The sequence below is a fragment of the Epinephelus lanceolatus genome, chromosome 13 (assembly GCF_041903045.1).
Source record: "Epinephelus lanceolatus isolate andai-2023 chromosome 13, ASM4190304v1, whole genome shotgun sequence".
Taxonomy (NCBI): Eukaryota; Metazoa; Chordata; class Actinopteri; order Perciformes; family Serranidae; genus Epinephelus; species Epinephelus lanceolatus.
The window spans coordinates 31,824,467-31,841,579 of record NC_135746.1 but is presented as its reverse complement, the minus strand read 5'-3'; the positions used below and the strand labels follow the sequence as shown (position 1 = coordinate 31,841,579).

At 37.3% G+C, this 17,113-nt stretch overlaps 2 protein-coding genes across 2 annotated transcripts; one reads left to right on the top strand and one right to left on the bottom strand.

Moving 5' to 3' along the window:
* On the top strand, positions 1 to 5,196 carry LOC117270942 (protein CEBPZOS-like). The gene is made up of 4 exons (XM_033648968.2): positions 1 to 142; positions 1,134 to 1,251; positions 1,359 to 1,403; positions 4,309 to 5,196. Exons 2-4 carry the CDS (start codon positions 1,134 to 1,136, stop codon positions 4,389 to 4,391), a joined length of 246 nt encoding a protein of 81 aa, XP_033504859.1. The 5' UTR covers positions 1 to 142; the 3' UTR covers positions 4,392 to 5,196.
* On the bottom strand, positions 3,921 to 15,361 carry cebpz (CCAAT enhancer binding protein zeta). Its single transcript, XM_033648967.2, has 17 exons — positions 15,126 to 15,361; positions 12,889 to 14,381; positions 12,503 to 12,734; positions 12,141 to 12,312; positions 11,508 to 11,596; positions 10,972 to 11,025; positions 10,692 to 10,794; positions 10,474 to 10,533; positions 10,274 to 10,340; positions 9,831 to 9,943; positions 8,691 to 8,751; positions 8,196 to 8,404; positions 8,068 to 8,103; positions 7,763 to 7,858; positions 7,468 to 7,535; positions 5,539 to 5,620; positions 3,921 to 4,594 (listed from the first exon to the last, which is right to left on the bottom strand). The coding sequence occupies exons 1-17, from the start codon at positions 15,324 to 15,326 to the stop codon at positions 4,434 to 4,436; spliced, it is 3,297 nt and encodes a 1,098-aa protein (XP_033504858.2). The 5' UTR covers positions 15,327 to 15,361; the 3' UTR covers positions 3,921 to 4,433.
* Positions 15,362 to 17,113: the final 1,752 nt, after the last annotated feature.

Here is a 17,113-nt window from a genome sequence, read left to right as displayed (position 1 = left end):
AGTAGCAACAAGTTAGCTTCGTTAGCTTCATTTGCACAGCACAAGGACGTCCGCAAACATTTCATGTTACTTTAACAATTTTTGTTGTTTTAATTTACTTGTAAAGACTCGTTAATTTTTTGTCGCTTCCGTGAATCTGAAGGTGAGTTCATTTAAAACCAAAAGGACGTAAACTGGTGGGTAAATAGACCATTCAGGTTTATTTGTGAAGGCTAGAAGTGTTTGCTAACTAATTAGCAGGTTTAGCCTGTAATGTTTATGATGAAGGAAAATGAATTGAGATGATGTGAATCGCTGTTTCCTGCCAATTTCTTGAAAGGCGTTTATTAAATTCTGTCTCTGGAGTTGTTGGATGTTGAAAATAGTCTTACCAAACATTTACTCCAGTCATTAAAGGTGTAACATTGATTTATTGTGCTCAACAAGATGGAAACTACTGCTAGTGGGAGAAATACTCTGATCCTTTACCTCAGTAAAAGTACCAACACATAATATATTATTATACTTAAAGAGACTAAGTCCTGCATTCAGACTCGTACTTGAGAAGTATAAGCAGCAAAATGTAGGCTAATGAAAGTAACAAAGATAAAAGTGCTCTTTCTGTGGTAAAATGTCCTCTGTGCCTGATGTATTACATAGTGTATAACATCATTAATACATTGGTAATGCTGATGCAAAAAGTACTTACAAAAGCAGTCACATTACAATAAGCAGCTATGACAAATTAGAAATTCTCTGCAGACCTGAATGTGAGACAGGTGCATCAGAGGCAGGGCAATCTTAAAGACAAAGAGAAGTTAAAATATAGGAGTAAAATATAATAAACATACTGTGGTGGACTGGTGTAGTAGTGTGATTAAATGAATAAACTGTAATGTGTCACAATCAAAGTTGTGTCATTGTAGTGTGGTAATGCAAGGTGACAGTAGATAATTAAAAACAGCAACCTACAACAAAAAAGACAAGATGTTCCCTTTGATTACCTTTTAACACAAGTTCTTTGGAAGTGGACTGTCAGAGCACGTACAACATTAATGCAGGAGAACTGTGTTTGTATTATATGTAACATCGAACAGTTTTCATCCTTGTTGATGTAAATAAAGTTGTGTTTGGATATGTTGATGTGTCCTTAGATGCCTCCCAAACCTCTGGAGCCTCTGGCCAAGAAACTCATGAAGGGACTGATTGCACTGGAGCTGCTCGGGGTCTTTGGGGCGTATGGTCTCTTTTACAAGATGAACAACAGTCAAGGTATCAGTAAAATACTGATACTTGGGCACAAGCTGAAGGACTCTTAAATTGATGAGTGACTTCTAAATCATTTTAAAATATCCTGTTCTTTTTTCCTCAACCTGCAGATTTCAGGAACACCATGAACAAGAGGTTACCTTCAGTCCTAGAAGGTAAGCAGATTAAGATGTTTTATCCTCTATTGTTTACTGGACGTGCTTTGTGTCAGGATAGGATTTTGGCTCAAATTAAGATTACAAGTTTTTGCTGATGTTCAACAGCACAGTATCTAAGATGCTACAAAATGATCAATGTGGATGAGCCTAGCAACCAGAAACAGTTCTGACCACACTGTCAGTTATCCAGGCTTTATTCACCAAACCTACTGCTTAAACTGCTGGAAACTCAATTTTTTTTAATTTTTTTTGTTAAAAATAATTTTTTGAGTGAAAGTTGTGTTAAATAATTTTCAGTGAATTAAAGTGAAAAATATACTTACGCAACTGTCTTACATCACATACATATGACATTTTTTGTCATTTTTTTTTACGACATACTATACTATGACATTTTCTGTGACTTTTATACGACATACTATATTCTGACATTTTTTGTGACTTTTATACGACATACTATATTATGACATTTTTTGTGACTTTTTTATGACATACTATACTATGACATTTTTTTAAATTTTTTTTACAACATACTATACTATGACTTTTTTTTTTTACTTTTTTACAACATACTATACTATGACATTTTTTTTTTATTTTTTTACAACATACTACACTATGACATTTTTTGTAATTTTTTTATGACATACTATACTTTTACATTTTTTGTGACTTTTTTTATGACATACTATACTACTACTACTACTACAGCAGGGGTTTGAGGGAAAAGGCATCGCTTTTACTCAGGGGGACATATATCTGGCTGTCATCAGCATAGCAATGAAAGGCGACACCATGCTTTCTGAGGATAGACCCTAGGGGAAGCATATACAGGGAGAAAAGTAGGGGTCCTAAAATTGAACCCTGTGGGACCCCATATAAAAGCGGAGCAGAGGAGGATTCACAGGCACCAAGACCAACACACATAGTCCTGTCGGTTAAGTAGGACCTGAACCAGTCCAGGGCGCTACCACCAATGCCCACTAGCTGCTGCAGACGTTTTAACAAAATGTTGTGGTCTACAGTGTCAAAGGCAGCGGTCAAGTCGAGCAGGACAAGAACAACATAGTTGCCACTATCATTTGCCATTAAAATGTCATTAAAAACTTTTAAAAGGGCAGTTTCTGTGCTATGCAAAGTTTTAAAACCAGACTGAAAAACCTCCATAATATTGTGATCATCAAGGAAAGTTTTTAGTTACTATACTCTTCTATGACATTTTTTGTGACATTTTTACGACATACTATGACATTTTTTGTGACATTTTTACGACATACTATCCTATGACATTTTTTGTGACATTTTTACGACATACTATGACATTTTTTGTGACTTTTTTACTACATACTATATACTATGACATTTTTTGACTTTTTTATGACATACTAAACTAAGCCATTTTTTAAGTTTGTTTACTCAAATAATTTCTAACTGTGACTTTTTTTTTTACAACTTTTTGACAAACTATACTATGACTTGTTACATACTATATTATTACTTTTTATAACATACAATTCTATGATTTCGTTTACATACTATACTATTACATTTTTACATTTTTATGACATACTATACTATGACTTTTTTAATATATTATACTTTTTTAAATTTCTTTGACTGTCGTGTCCTAAGTTTTCTTTTGACATACACTTACTTTCTTTGACAGATATTATGACTTTTACATACTATACTATGACTTTTCCTTTTCCTTTTTACATACTATACTTTTTTAACATACTACACTGACATTTTCCTGGCAGTTTTATGGTGTACCATGGCTGTATTACAGACTGTATTACAGTTTTTTTTTTGGCTTGCTATACTGTCTTTTTTTCCTGACATATACAATTACTTTTTCGGACATAGGATACTGACATTTTTTTTCTTTTTTGATTTAGAAGAAACTTATTTGACATACTGTAATGCAACTTTGTAATGGCTTATGACATACTATCTTATGATTTCTTTTACATAGTATACACTGACATTTTTAAATTCCATGACATACTGCAAAATGAGCCTTTTGTGACTTTTTAGTTACTGCTATACCACCTTTTGACTTGCTATTCTATGAGTTTTGTTTTTTACATTGTGTAACTTTTTTTTGTTTTGGACAAACCATACCATGACATTTTTGTTGCGGTTTTCTGACATACCATGACTGTATTACTTTTTTTCAAAACTTGCTCTACTGTCATTATGACATAATCTACTATAACTTAAAAAAAAGAAATGTTTATGACATACAATGTGATCTTTTTTTTATGATTTTGGAAGACATACTATACTGTGACTTCTTTTACGACGTACTACATACTCTGCTATGACTTTCCTAGTGCATTTTTTGACATCCCACATTATAAAGGATTGACCATTCTGATGGAAATTTATTAAATCCAAATTTGTACAGATTGCAAATAGATGAAGTTACATCTAAACTTTTAGCACCTCCCACCAACACCCTGCCTTTGTAATTAAAGAACAATAATTCATTAAATAGAGAAGACAAAATAATACATTAAATGTGTTTAATTGATCAGAACTGAAAATATGGGCATTTTTGTCAGCAGTCAACAAAAGCACTCATAAAAACAAACCATAAACTGCATTAGAAAATACTAAGAACTTTAATTTCCACTGATGCACATGTATAAATAAGAACTCTGTACAGAGTTTAGTAAATGGTAAATGTATACATGGTCATCTGCAGACTGAAATATGCAACAAGGACAACGTAATGTCCCATAAACTTAAGTCTTTTGTTTTTACAAAAACACTGAACAGTTCTCCTCCTCAGATCACGTTTCATCCCATTAATGAGACAAAAGTCAAACCACAGTGTGTAACTTTCATCATTTGACTGGATCTGAAAATCAGTTTCTGCTCCTCTGTTTCCTCCCAGTTTACTACCAGTCCAACGAGTGGGCGGGAGTCTATGGAATTCGAGAGAAAGACCATGCAGCCTGGTCAGCCAAACAGGAGTGAAGGTGTCCATCAGTTTTAAAATCGACAAACACACAGCAGCTGCTACTTCTTCCTCTTCTTGTTCCCAAACGCCTTGCCTCCTGCCCTGGCTCGACCAAACATCATCTTTTTGTTGAACATAGTCTTCTTCTTGCGCAGCGTCTTGACATCACGACCCTGGATCCAGTCGTCACGCTGAGCCTCCCACTTCAGCTGCTTCAGGCCTACAGGAACAGGAAATGACAAAAACTTTACTGTTTGGAATTTATGAATGCTTTATATGAATTTAATAAATGGTTTATAACTTCATTATAATATAGTTATAAGCAGTACATTTCAAGTGTTTGTACACCAGCCATATCTTTTGGATGCCCACAGGCTGAGTTATAGTTATGTTTAAAAATACATGAATAAAACACTATTTACTTAGAACTACATTATAGTGTTGTATAAACCATTTATTAGATGTTTATATGCTGCTTCTACACGCCAAAAAGGGGGATGATTTTGCCTTTACTTTAAACCAGTGTTTGAGATGATATGTTCTTTACTGAAGTTGTTTTTTGGAAAGCTGTTGGGACGCTCACTCTGTTTCCCAAATCTTTAAAACAGAGCTAGTGAAACTGGCTAATGGACAGAAATATGAGATTAAGGCCCTGGTTTAAAACTGAAAATTAGGCTTCTGGTTTAAACTGAAGTAGAGTTTGTTTATATAAATGAAAATGTTGTAGGTTGACTGCTGTTGTCCAACTGATCTGTTGCTCTCTGTGGAGAAGTAATTAAACCCAGCTGGTATCCAGCAAATTGAATAAAAACCTTCATCTTGTCTCTTTTTTTTGTTTACATGATGGGTGGAGACTAAATATGTACACTGGAGAACTATTTTATCTTTGTATATTAGTCAAACCTGCAGAATTTTCTAATCTGCTTTGGCTGTTAACTTTTTCAGCAGTCTGTTAACCAAACATTATTTTATTTTTTTATTTAAGCAGGAACCAAAGGGTGAACATGTAAATGTGTTTTACAACTTTTTTTCCCCCAAACAGACATATAGAAGACTAACCCTTAAATTAAGTGATAGCAGTCTATTTTCATTGATAATAATACTGGTACTTCTTGATCTTTTCTGTATGAGATGTTAAAGGTTGTGATCACTCAGGTGTCCTACCTGCTTTGTCTTTGTTGGCCATCGCATTCAGTCCAATGTTGTCAAACTTGGAGCCAGCGTTCTCGTCCAATAGGGAGCCAAACTGAAAAAACAAAAAACAAAAAAACAAACCACACCACATTTAACAAAAAAGATATGCAATAAACATTTCATTTAAAAAGGCATAGTAAGCCATCACATTGTCATTTAAAAATAGAGTATAGGATGTCATAAAAATGTCAAAAAGTGTTACAGTATAGTATGTCATAAAAAAGTCACAAAAAATGTCATAGTATAGTATGTCATAAAAATGTCAAAAAAAGTCAATGTAAAAAAGTCAAAAAATGTCATAGTATAGTATGTCATAAAAATGTCAAAAAAAGTCATAATGTCGTAAAAAAGTCACAAAAAATGTCATAGTATAGTATGTCATAAAAACGTAAAAAAAAATGTTATAGTATAGTATGTCATAAAAAGTCACAAAAAATGTCAGTATGTCATAAAAATGTCAAAAAATGTCAGTATATCATAAAAAAGTCACAAAAAAAGGTTATAGTATAGTATGACATAAAAATGTCAAAAAATGTCATAGTATAGTATGTCGTATAAAAGTCACAAAAGATGTCACAGTATAGTATGTCATAAAAATGTTAAAAGTTATAGTATAGTATGTCGTAAAAAAGTCACAAAAAATGTCATAGTATAGTATGTCATAAAAAAGTAAAAAAAAATGTTATAGTATGTCATAAAAATATCAAAAAATGTCATAGTATAGTATGTCGTAAAAATGTCAAAAAAATGCCATAGTAAACTATGTCGGAAAAAAAGTCACAAAAAATGTCATAGTATAGTATGTCGTAAAAAAAAAAAAAAAAATCAAAAAAATGTCATAGTATAGTATGTCGTAAAAAAAAATCACAAAAAATGTCAGTATAGTATGTTGTATAAAAGTCACAAAAAATGTCATAGCATAGTATGTCGTATAAAAGTCACAAAAAATATAGTGTAGTATGTTGTAAAAAAGTCACAAAAAATGTCAGTATAGTATGTCGTATAAGTCACAGAAGATGTCACAGTATAGTATGTCATAAAAATGTCAAAAAAAGTTATAGTATAGTATGTCATAAAAATGACAAAAAATGTCATAGTATAGTATGTCATAAAAATGTCACAAAAAATGTCATAGTATAGTATGTCGTAAAAATGACAAAAAATGTCATAGGATAGTATGTCGTAAAAATGACAAAAAATGTCATAGGATAGTATGTCGGAAAAAAGTCACAAAAAATGTCATAGTATAGTATGTTGTAAAAATGACAAAAAATGTCATAGAATAGTATGTCTGAAAAAAGTCACAAAAAATGTCATAGTATAGTATGTCGTAAAAAAAAAATCACAAAAATTGTCATAGGATAGTATGTCGTAAAAAAAAAAATCACAAAAAATGTCATAGTATAGTATGTTGTAAAAAAGTCACAAAAAATGTCATATGTCGTATAAAAGTCACAAAAGTGTAGTAGGTTGTAAAAAATTCACGAAAATGTCAGTGTAGTATGTCGTAACAAAATCACAAAAAATGCCATAGTAAAAATGTCAAAAAATGTCATAGTATAGTATGTCGTATAAAAGTCACAAAAGATGTCAATGGTGTAGTATGTCGTATAAAAGTCACAAAAAATGTTATAGTATAGTATGTAATAGAAAAAAAACAAAACAAAAAAAACAGTATTGTCTATATTTTCTCAAGGTGTGGCCCATGGGCCAGTGGCAGCGTAACAAACATTTAATGGTGTCCCGGACTATGACATGAAATGCATTCATTATATTTATGGTCCTCCACCATCCATTTCAATTCAGATATTTTTTTTTTCAATCATTCAGAAGACCAAACTTGATGCAGAAGTTTTAAGTTGAGCTATTACAATTTATAAAACCACAAACACAACCCACCTCTTCAGCAGAAGCAAACATGGCTCCATCTTTCTTTCCTTTCTTCTTCTTCTTCCCCTGTTTCGGACCTGTGAGAAGGAGCCCCAATCAGTTAAACAACTTAAAATCATATTGATGAACTTAATTCAGTTTCACTAATGAAGCAGGTCAAACATCACCATTTTCACAACAGCCACAAAAGGGAGATCAACAGTCAAACTAAAATCTTACATTAAAACACTTAAGATTTTTTTTAATATCAATGAAGGTAAAGAAAAAATAATAACATTATATATTAAGAACAAGTTAAACAAACCTAAAGATCCAGAGAAGTCGAGGTCCTCTGAGGATTTCCTTTTCTTCTTCTTGGTACGAGGAGTGATGTCTGGAACTTCCATCTCATCTCCTGAATCTGCAGAGAAAAACATTTATTTCATAATTCAAAACAGGAATGTTTATTTCATAAGCTTCTATAAACAGTGAACTGATATATGTTTTTAAAGAGAAACTAATGATTATCTTCTACTCACTAGACCAATGTTGGTTTTTAAATGTTGTAAATAAATTTGATGCAGTCTGTGTCAAACTGTGATGAAGATTTGTATGTGAACTTGTACTCACCACCGAATGCAGCATCGTCATCCTCCAGCTCTGGAACTAAAAGAGACCAAAAAAAGAAAAAAAAAAAAGCAAATTAATTAACAAAAGAAATTAATACACCATTAACAAACTTGAAAACTGTTCCCTACCATCATCATCATCATCATCGTCGTCGTCATCGCCTCCATCAAGATCCATGAACGTCCCTCCTTCCTCCTCCAGCTCGTCTCCAAAGTCTTCCTCATCCATACTGCCCAGAGACACCTCTTCATCGTCCAGGTCGTCCATGTCTGAATCGTCCATGTCCGAGTCGTCTGAGTCCTCTGCGCCTTTCTTCTTTTTTTTACTCTTCACATTACTGACAAACATGGAGGGGTAACAGAGGAGAGGGGGATGAAATTAATCAATCAATCCATGAGACTGAACAAATGAACAGACGATGTTAAAACAAGATGACCTGTAAACTCTTTCTGAGACTGCATGTCAGCTTCAAACAATAAAATATTTTGCTTTCAAGCTAATCCTGTCATTAACTGTGTTATTACTGCATGTATTCAGTATGTTGTTTTTGGTGTTCCTATGAACAAATTACAAACACACCTGTCAGTGAGTTAATAAATAATTAATGAGAACTTTTTGCTCACCCTGCAAAGTCCAGATCATCATCTGCCATCTCAGTGAAGTACGAGTCTCTCTCACAGGAATCTGTTCAAAAACAAAGTCAGATCAAGTCATTAAGTCACAGAAATACCATCAGATTTTTAACTAGATAAAACTGATAATCATTTACACAAGAGAATTACGCACAACAAAACCACAAGTAAAAAATAAATTATTCAGTCACAAATTTAAGATGATTTTCAGCTTGAAACAAACCAACATACCAGTTTCTGAATTTCAACTTTTTCCAAATATACAAGTTAAAAAACAATTACTTTTATAGTTATCATTCATTCTGTAACTGGTGGCTGGCTGCATTGTAGGTCATAGACCCCACCCCCTCAATGTTAGTGGATGGGACATGGGCCAAACGGAGGCTGAATCCAAATGTCCACCCTCTGGATTTACAGACTGAGCCCTAGTGGACTTCAGTTGGACGTAGTGTAACGTATTTACAGTCATCACGTAAAGTCTGCGAGGGCAGAGACTGCAAGTGGCTGATAGACAGCCCTCGAGACCTTTTTACTCGTTGTCATGGAAATCTTCAACTACCGCTGCTGTCATATTCATATATATTTCATATAAGTTGATGAACAGTGCCTACTCATCTGTTCCTGCAGGTAACAAGATATAAATCCCATGTATGGCCTTTTTTTGTGACTAAACAAAAATATATTGATACATCTCTATATAACAGGCTACATGCATTCAAAAACAGAAATGTTTGTAAATAAGGACAGGACTACTACAATATACAGGATATTTTGGCTTCCTTTTTGGACAGTGGGGGTAAGTGGAGACACATTGTCCACCTTCATATACAGTCTGTGGTTCACAGCATAAGGAAGCGAAATTTTATCCTTAAATTTCAAAGTAAAAGTATGATAATATCACCTCTTCCGTATTTAACGTTTTAAAACATGACTTTAAGTTTAATGTTGGCTCATTCATAATTGGCTGTTTATTCTTTGTGCAGTTATTATAGTGCTGATGGTTTGCAGCACGCAGTCCAAACTGTGCAGGCTAAAGTCAGCTAGTGTAAACTGAAAACCATTTATCGCAACGTCAACAGTTTCTGGCAACTTCTGCAGTCCTTCAGTTTGAGTTTGAGTGTCTGAACTCACCGAGGATTTTCTCAAACTCATCGTCGTCCACGTCCTCCACGCTGTCTTCATCATCCTCTCTTCGCGGTCGACGAGTCTGGTGCTGCTTCTCCTGCTGACGTTTCTTAAAGAAGCTGTTGAATAAAAACAAATAAAATGGGTTTATTAACAAATCTACACGCCTCCTTTTATTATATTTACAGTTATTTTGCTGACATTTTCCATATTTTAGAGGGATAAATACATGCTTGAAGCTCATTTAGATGCTTTTTGTCACTTCTAACATTGTCTGGATTAAAAATTGGCTGCATTAAAACCCAGCAGATGTAATGACAGGGAGCAGGGGGGGCTCTCACTAATTCCAAACACAATTTTTTTTTTGTGTGTGTGAAGATAAAGATATAATCTGAGAAATAAAAGCTACATTTTGTGAATAATTTCTCAAATAAATGTTTCAAACTCACCGATGGAAGAAGATCTCATCCACAGGGATCTGACTCTCTTCCTTAGACAGAAACTCCTCACAGTTCACTGACAGAGGAAAAGAAAAACATCACTAATGCAAATCTGAATAAAAATATGAAAAACTAAACAAACTAGAGACGGCTGTTGATGAAATTTGTGAACATAGAAAAATCTGTTTCTTCAACAAAGAGAAACTCACCTGGTAAAGAGTTGAGAGGTAATCTCTGTTTGGGCGCCAGCACTGCACTGTCCATGTTTTCTAAGACAAAAATAAAACAAGAAAGCGGAAATTAATATTTTAATGCATTTTTATTAATATTTAATTACTATGTTGCTGAAATTTATTACACACTGTAAATACTTGGAAGAAATTTGGAAAAAATAATCAGAAATGTAAATAAAGTCTGTATTTATTACGTTTTCCCTTCAGCTGTTTGGGGTTTCTGAAGACAAATCGATCCAAGAACCTGATGAGGGTGAAGTCCTGCAGAGGGTCACCTGAGTACTGGATAGACCCTCCCTGTGGAAACAACACACACACAAATGTTTTACAGAGAAAACATTTTCCCCAAAAACTACCAGAGAGGAAGAGAAAACAGGTCCTGAACGTTAAAATGATGTCACATGCACCAACAGATACAGATGCTCTTTGTTTCTATGTGATGAAACACTTCAACTACAAGTATAAAAGTTTTACCTCCAGGATGGTTTTTGCAAACAGCGACACTGACGGATGGAAGTGCACGGCAAGCTGCAGAGACACACACAGAGGAAACATTAAAGACAAACAATAACAGTTTATATGTGTTCAAAAACATTTATAAAAGATTTAATCCCCTAAATTTCTACATTTTTTCCTGCTGTAGTCAACACTAATAATAAATCAACCATAGCATCATATTAGGGTTTTCAACTATGATATCAAAAGTCTTAAAACTGTCTCTAACATTTTGTCTGACATTATTTTAAAATGCAATTGAATAAAGAAAAGTAAAATTGGTTATATCTATACATTTGAAATACAATTTTGAGACAATCTATATGAACCCTCCATTAAAATCAATATACAAAATATTGAAAATTATAAATCAATTATAGCCCCACTGATACTATTTTTTTTTTAGGCTGATACTGAAATCAATATTTGGGAGTTTGAAAAAATCTGCTAATAATATACAAGGAGATAATAATTTCTCTTTATATGCAACTCCAGAAGCAACCTTACAAACTCACCCTCTGCAGTTCCCATAAAGTCGTGTGGTCGGCACCGCAGAATAACGGGTTTCTGTGCAGCGGGTCGTAGCTCTGCTTGCTCTGCCCTCCTGGAGGTGAACAGGGAGGAAAGAACTAAAATCAGTATCAAGGAGAATGACAACAACATGAAACATGGCTATAGTGTATCTACTGGTACTGTAGCTACTGCTTAATGTAGAGAGCTTAATGGAAACTACACCCAAGCTGTGACTGTCAGTGTAATTATGGTGAAACTATTACCATAAAATGTCTATAAAACATTTTCATAACTCATATTTAAGCTGTTGTTGTGCTGCAGAATGAGCATTTTCCCCATTAAAGCTTTGATATAAATGTGAAAATACTTGTCATTAATTATCAGACAAAACCTGATATCTAACTTTGTTTTCAAACCTAGCCAAAGTTATATGAAACCACAGTGGAAGAGACATGAATTTTAAGAATACTTTTGGCTCTTGGGAAGATTTAAAAGATGATTTCACTCAAAAATCCTCCAAAAATCCTTTTAAATACAATGTTTAACTCCATATCTGTTATATCACATGACTGTGACTGAACACAAAACAGTAACACACATGAAATAGTCAAATATTGATCATCAATCTCACACACCTTCCAGGTTCTGGTGATGTACCCATGATGATGTGGGCTTTGCCTCCGTCTCGGCACTTGTGCCTTCCTCCAGTTTGTCGGCATCCACAAAGTGCTCCTCTTCATCATCATCATCATCATCGCCGTCCTCATTCTCTTCAGCAAGGTCTTTGAACTCCTCCTCTTCCCCATCCTGAGTGAACACAACAGGAAGTGATGCTATCAATCAAACTTTAAATATAGACAGGGAATATGTGGAGAAACATGGTAATTATCTTAACTCCTCTGGTCCTCTGAGAGTCCTATCCTTCACAGTGACAACATTATTGTCTAAAATTACCATTCTGATGGGTCATTGATCCCAGTATGTGTGACCATCTTACCCCGTCCTCCTGAAGCAAGAGCTTGAGGCCCGGTTTGGCTTTCATGACCTCCGACACCAGGAAGAGAGCCCCGCAGGAGAAGCTGGCGTTCTGCTCGGCGCTGACCTGCAGCAGCCGCTTCACGAAGGCTTTGACGCGCCGCAGCACAATGTCTGCCTTCAGAGACTTGTACAGCAGGTTGAGGAACATGCTCTGTCTGGAGGACGATGACAGACCGGGGTCCAGCAACTTCCTGCAGAGAAGAAGAAAAGTCAACATTTAGATTTACATCACTTATTGTTTTTCATATTAAGACAAGATTTTTTTTTATATAATGGCCACTGAAAATTCAGTCATGATACAATTAAAGCACAAAAGTACAACCTGACAGGTGAGGATGGTTTTACCTGTACAGAGCCACATAGTATCGGTCCGAGACGCTCTGCTGGGAGTCCATCACCTGGAAAAGCAGCATTAACGCCTGCACCGCTGTGTTGAACTTCACCAGATGAACCACTTTGAACAGTGTGTCCAGCTGCTCCTTCACCTTCTCGTCCCCGGTGCCGGCGTAAGGATACGCCCGGTTCACGCCTGACAGCAGCGCGCTCAGCATTTTGGACTCTATGTCCTTCTTCTTGACGCAGGCGCGGAAGAATGAGAAGTAGACAGTGATGAGTTTGGCAGCGAGCTCAGCCTCGTCGTGGCTCAGCATCACCTGGCTGAGGAAGCAGACGGCGTAGTACTGCGCCTTTGGGCTGATGTTGGGCCGGAACATGAGCCGCTCCACCTCACAGCACACTATCGCCTTCATGTTGGGGTGTTTGTGCAGCAGCGTTTCCAGCAGGTACGATGCTTTAGCGGCTGTCTTGTACTCAGGGTCTCCCAGCTTGTTGACGACCTGGATGAGCAGCGCCCTCTCCTGCTCTGGGCGGTTGCACAGCATCTCATGGGCGGTGGCCAGCGCCTTCGCTTTTGTGGCTGCCACCGTGTCATGAGCCACCGTGTCCAGGGCTGCCACGAACTCAGCCACATGGTGCTTCAGGTGGTGCTCAAAGTACCAGAGAATGAGGCGGCGGTCGCGGGCGTCACGGTTGCCGCTGGCCTTCTCCTCCAGCTGGTCGAATGGGTGCTGGGCGAAGGTCCGGAGCTTTCTGTGCTCTGGCAGCAGGTCAGACAGCAGCAGCTCCCGCAAGGTGTCCAGAGCCATCAGACCCATTCGTCGGCTACCCTTCTTCTTCACCATGGACACCAGGTTCTCCACGTGCTCCAGAGTGTGCACCGGAGCATCTTGGATTAGGACTGTCATGGCCGCCATCCTGTCTGCCAACACGCCGGCGGAGACGACTGTCTTCATCCAGTTGGAATTGGCTCCTTTCTGCAGGTTTTTCTTGCTCTTGTAGAGCAACACCTCGGCCTCAAACAGCTGCTGGGCTAGCGCCTTGTACTGGGACACCAGTGAGGGATCCTGCGGTGTTGACGAGCCCTCTGTGGTGTATTCATTGTCGAACCATTTCCCTCCAGGTTTGATCAGCAGGACTTGTCGCTGCTGAAACTCAAACACATTCACGTTCTGTTTCGCCTTCTTCCCGGTGGCTGTCTTCTTCGCCTTCTGTTTATCCTCCACTTCCTGCTTGTTGTTAACTTTCTGCTGAGCGGTGGATGCTTGTTCCTCTGATGGAGCTTTCTTTGCTTTGGCTTTTTTACTTTCCTTCTCAGTCGTGCCTGCAGCGTCGCCCTCAGGCTCATCTGAGATGACCTGCAGTCCGGAATACGCCCGAATGCCCAGTTTGGTGATAAATTTCTCCAGCTCGCCCTCCTCCAAGTCATCTATCGCTCCTTTTTTTCCTCCGTCGACAAGCTCATTGGAGTCGTTCAGGCCAGCAAGCATGACATAATCGGCCTATAGACGGACAAGAGAAGACGAAGAACACATTGTCATAAACTATAATACATATCAGTCTGGTGCAACCATTACAAAGTAATCCCTGATAATAATTTCGTGCGACTCATCTTTCACCTGAGCAAAGTGGTAATTGTGATATAAAAATATGATAAATTTTCTGGATATTTTGTTTGCCTTTTTAACTTATTTGAACTTGATCAATTTATTATTCTTCTTAGATTTTAGGGTGTAAAAATAGTGAGGAATGCTGTCACAATCATCCAGAGCCCAAAGTGACACCCTCATTATGATTGTTTTGCCAAATTAACAGTCCAAACCTTAACATTATTACTAGATTATAATGATTCAAAGGAAAACCCCTCACATTAATGGAGCTAGAGCCATAAAATATTTTACATGAAAAATGACTTACACCATGCAAATAGCTTTCAATTAATTTTCTGTCAACTGAACTGACTACACAAATAATCATTTCAGCAGTACTTGTATGAACAGTTAGTTTAACTTATAACAAAAAAAAAATCTTAATTTGTAAAGTCACTCAAGTTATTAGATAAATGTAGTGGAATGAAATATTGACCACTGAAATGTAGCAGACTAAAGCAGCAAGTGGCATGACAGAAAAATACTCAAATTTGTAGCCTACATATGTACAGCACTTGAGTAAATGTATTGTTAATAACAAGTAAGTTCAACCTGCAGCAGTTCTGCCTGTCATGAGGTTTTATCTTCTAAACTCACCTGTGTTCCTCCCAGTCTCAAAACCTCGTCCAAACTGAGCTCTTCCTCCTCTTTCTTCCCTCTGTCTTCACCTTCATCAGCTGCTGGATCTCCATCTTCTTCCCCGCCGCCGTTTTCAGCCTCCATGTCGTTGTCTGCGGGCTGAAATGTCACTTTTTTGGTCGCTTTAGCGTTTTTACGGTGCTTGTTTTTCGCCGCCATGCTTGCTACAGCATGAGGAGAACGTGACCCGGATGTGGTATACAACGTCAATCAGTGTTTCCGGAATTGAAAAAAAATGTACTTATTTTCTGTCCGTTATTTTTTTTATTAATTATGTTTTAACGTGAATATTCGCATGAAACTTACTGTCGTTTTTCTTTGTTTTTTTTAACGCGACGGTTGTGAAGAAAAAAACACCACTGCTGTTAACGTCTCATCCTGACGTAACGAATGGTTGTCCAACCAGAGAGCTTGTCGCTTCCGCCGAATGTCAAGCTCGCCTTCATGAAACAGAGAAGGCAGGGAAATTGTCAAAATAACAGTACATTCACAGAAGAGGAGCAAGCTTCTATTTTAGTCGATGGAAAAGAGAAAAACACCTATTCAGTGAATATTTATATAGTATTATATTATTATATGTATATTTATATGGACTCCCTAACAGCTGACCAGGTGAGGAAGGAACTGAGGAAGATCAAGACAAGGAAAGAAGGAAAGGCACAGGCCTGGACGGCATCAGCTCCCGACTACTCAAGGACTGTGCAGACCAGCTCTGTGAGGTGGTTCTGCATATCTTCAATCTGAGCCTTAATCAGGAGAGTTTCTTGTGCGGTTCTAGTACCGGAGACTGTACACCCCAGAGAATTCAGGCTAGTAGCCATAACTTTCCACCAGATGAAGAAAATGGAGAGAATTATACTAAACCACCTCCGACCCCTGGTGAACCCTAAGCTGGCCTAACCCCCTGCAGTCTGTCTATCAACCAGGCACAGGTGTGAATGACGCAGTCATCGTCCTCCTGCACGGATCCCTCTCACACCTTGAAAACACTGGGAGCACTGTTATGGTCATGTTGTTTTTACTTTTGTAGTACCTTCAATACAATACAGCCAGCACTGCTTAGGAGGAAGCTAAGGAGCAGGAGTGGACTGTTGCCTGGCTGCGTGGACCATCAACTATCTCACCAACAGGCCACAGTATGTGAGGCTTCATGACTTTTTTGTTCACTATAAACATCAGACGTCAGACATAAAATGGACATCTGTGACCCCCAGAAGTTCTGTGATGATACAGCCATCAGTGGATGTGTATCAGAAGGGAACAAACAGAAATACAGTGAGATTGTCAAGGACTTTGTCAACTGGTGTGAGCTCAGCAACGAACCCCTGAACAGCAGCAAGACAAAGGCAGCAAGACAAAGGAGATGGTGATAGACTTCCACAGGAAGATGTCCCAGACCCCACCAGTGAACATCCAGGGATTGGATTTTTAGATGGTGGGAATGTATAAATACCTCAACAATAAACTAGACTAGTCAAACAACATCCTCTACAAAAAAGGCCAAAGTTGTCTTTACTTGCAGAGACGACTGAGGTCCTTTGGAGGGTGCAGGACACTGTTGAGGACATTTATAACACTGTGGCTGCATCTGCAACATCCTACACAGTGGTCTGTTGGGGAGCTGGAGGTACGAAGAGAACAAACTGTTTAGGAGGGCCAGCAATCAAGAGGGACAGTCCTCTTGATTCCATGGAGTGGGTGGGTGAGAGAAGGATGTTAGAGCGCTACTGCAGGTCCTTCATTCTGACAGTAGTTGGACTCTTTAACAAGACAACATAACATCATGTAATGCTGTTGTTGTCTCTGTCTCCACCACAATAACCATTGAAAATGAATGTATATTCATAATGTACAAGCCTGTAGAAGCCCTAACAAGCCTGTGCAATTCCTTACTGTGCAATAATTTATTTTATAGGTGATATTTTTATCTTTACAGGAAATACATT

Coding starts and splice junctions, on each gene's coding strand:
- cebpz (XM_033648967.2), bottom strand. CDS start 15,326: ATGGCGGCGAAAAACAAGCACCGTAAAAACGCTAAAGCGACCAAAAAA. Junction 9,944..10,273: donor GATGAGATCTTCTTCCATCG/GTGAGTTTGAAA, acceptor TTTATTCAACAG/CTTCTTTAAGAAACGTCAGC. Junction 4,595..5,538: donor GGCCAACAAAGACAAAGCAG/GTAGGACACCTG, acceptor CTGTTCCTGTAG/GCCTGAAGCAGCTGAAGTGG.
- LOC117270942 (XM_033648968.2), top strand. CDS start 1,134: ATGCCTCCCAAACCTCTGGAGCCTCTGGCCAAGAAACTCATGAAGGGA. Junction 1,252..1,358: donor CAAGATGAACAACAGTCAAG/GTATCAGTAAAA, acceptor CTCAACCTGCAG/ATTTCAGGAACACCATGAAC. Junction 1,404..4,308: donor GTTACCTTCAGTCCTAGAAG/GTAAGCAGATTA, acceptor GTTTCCTCCCAG/TTTACTACCAGTCCAACGAG.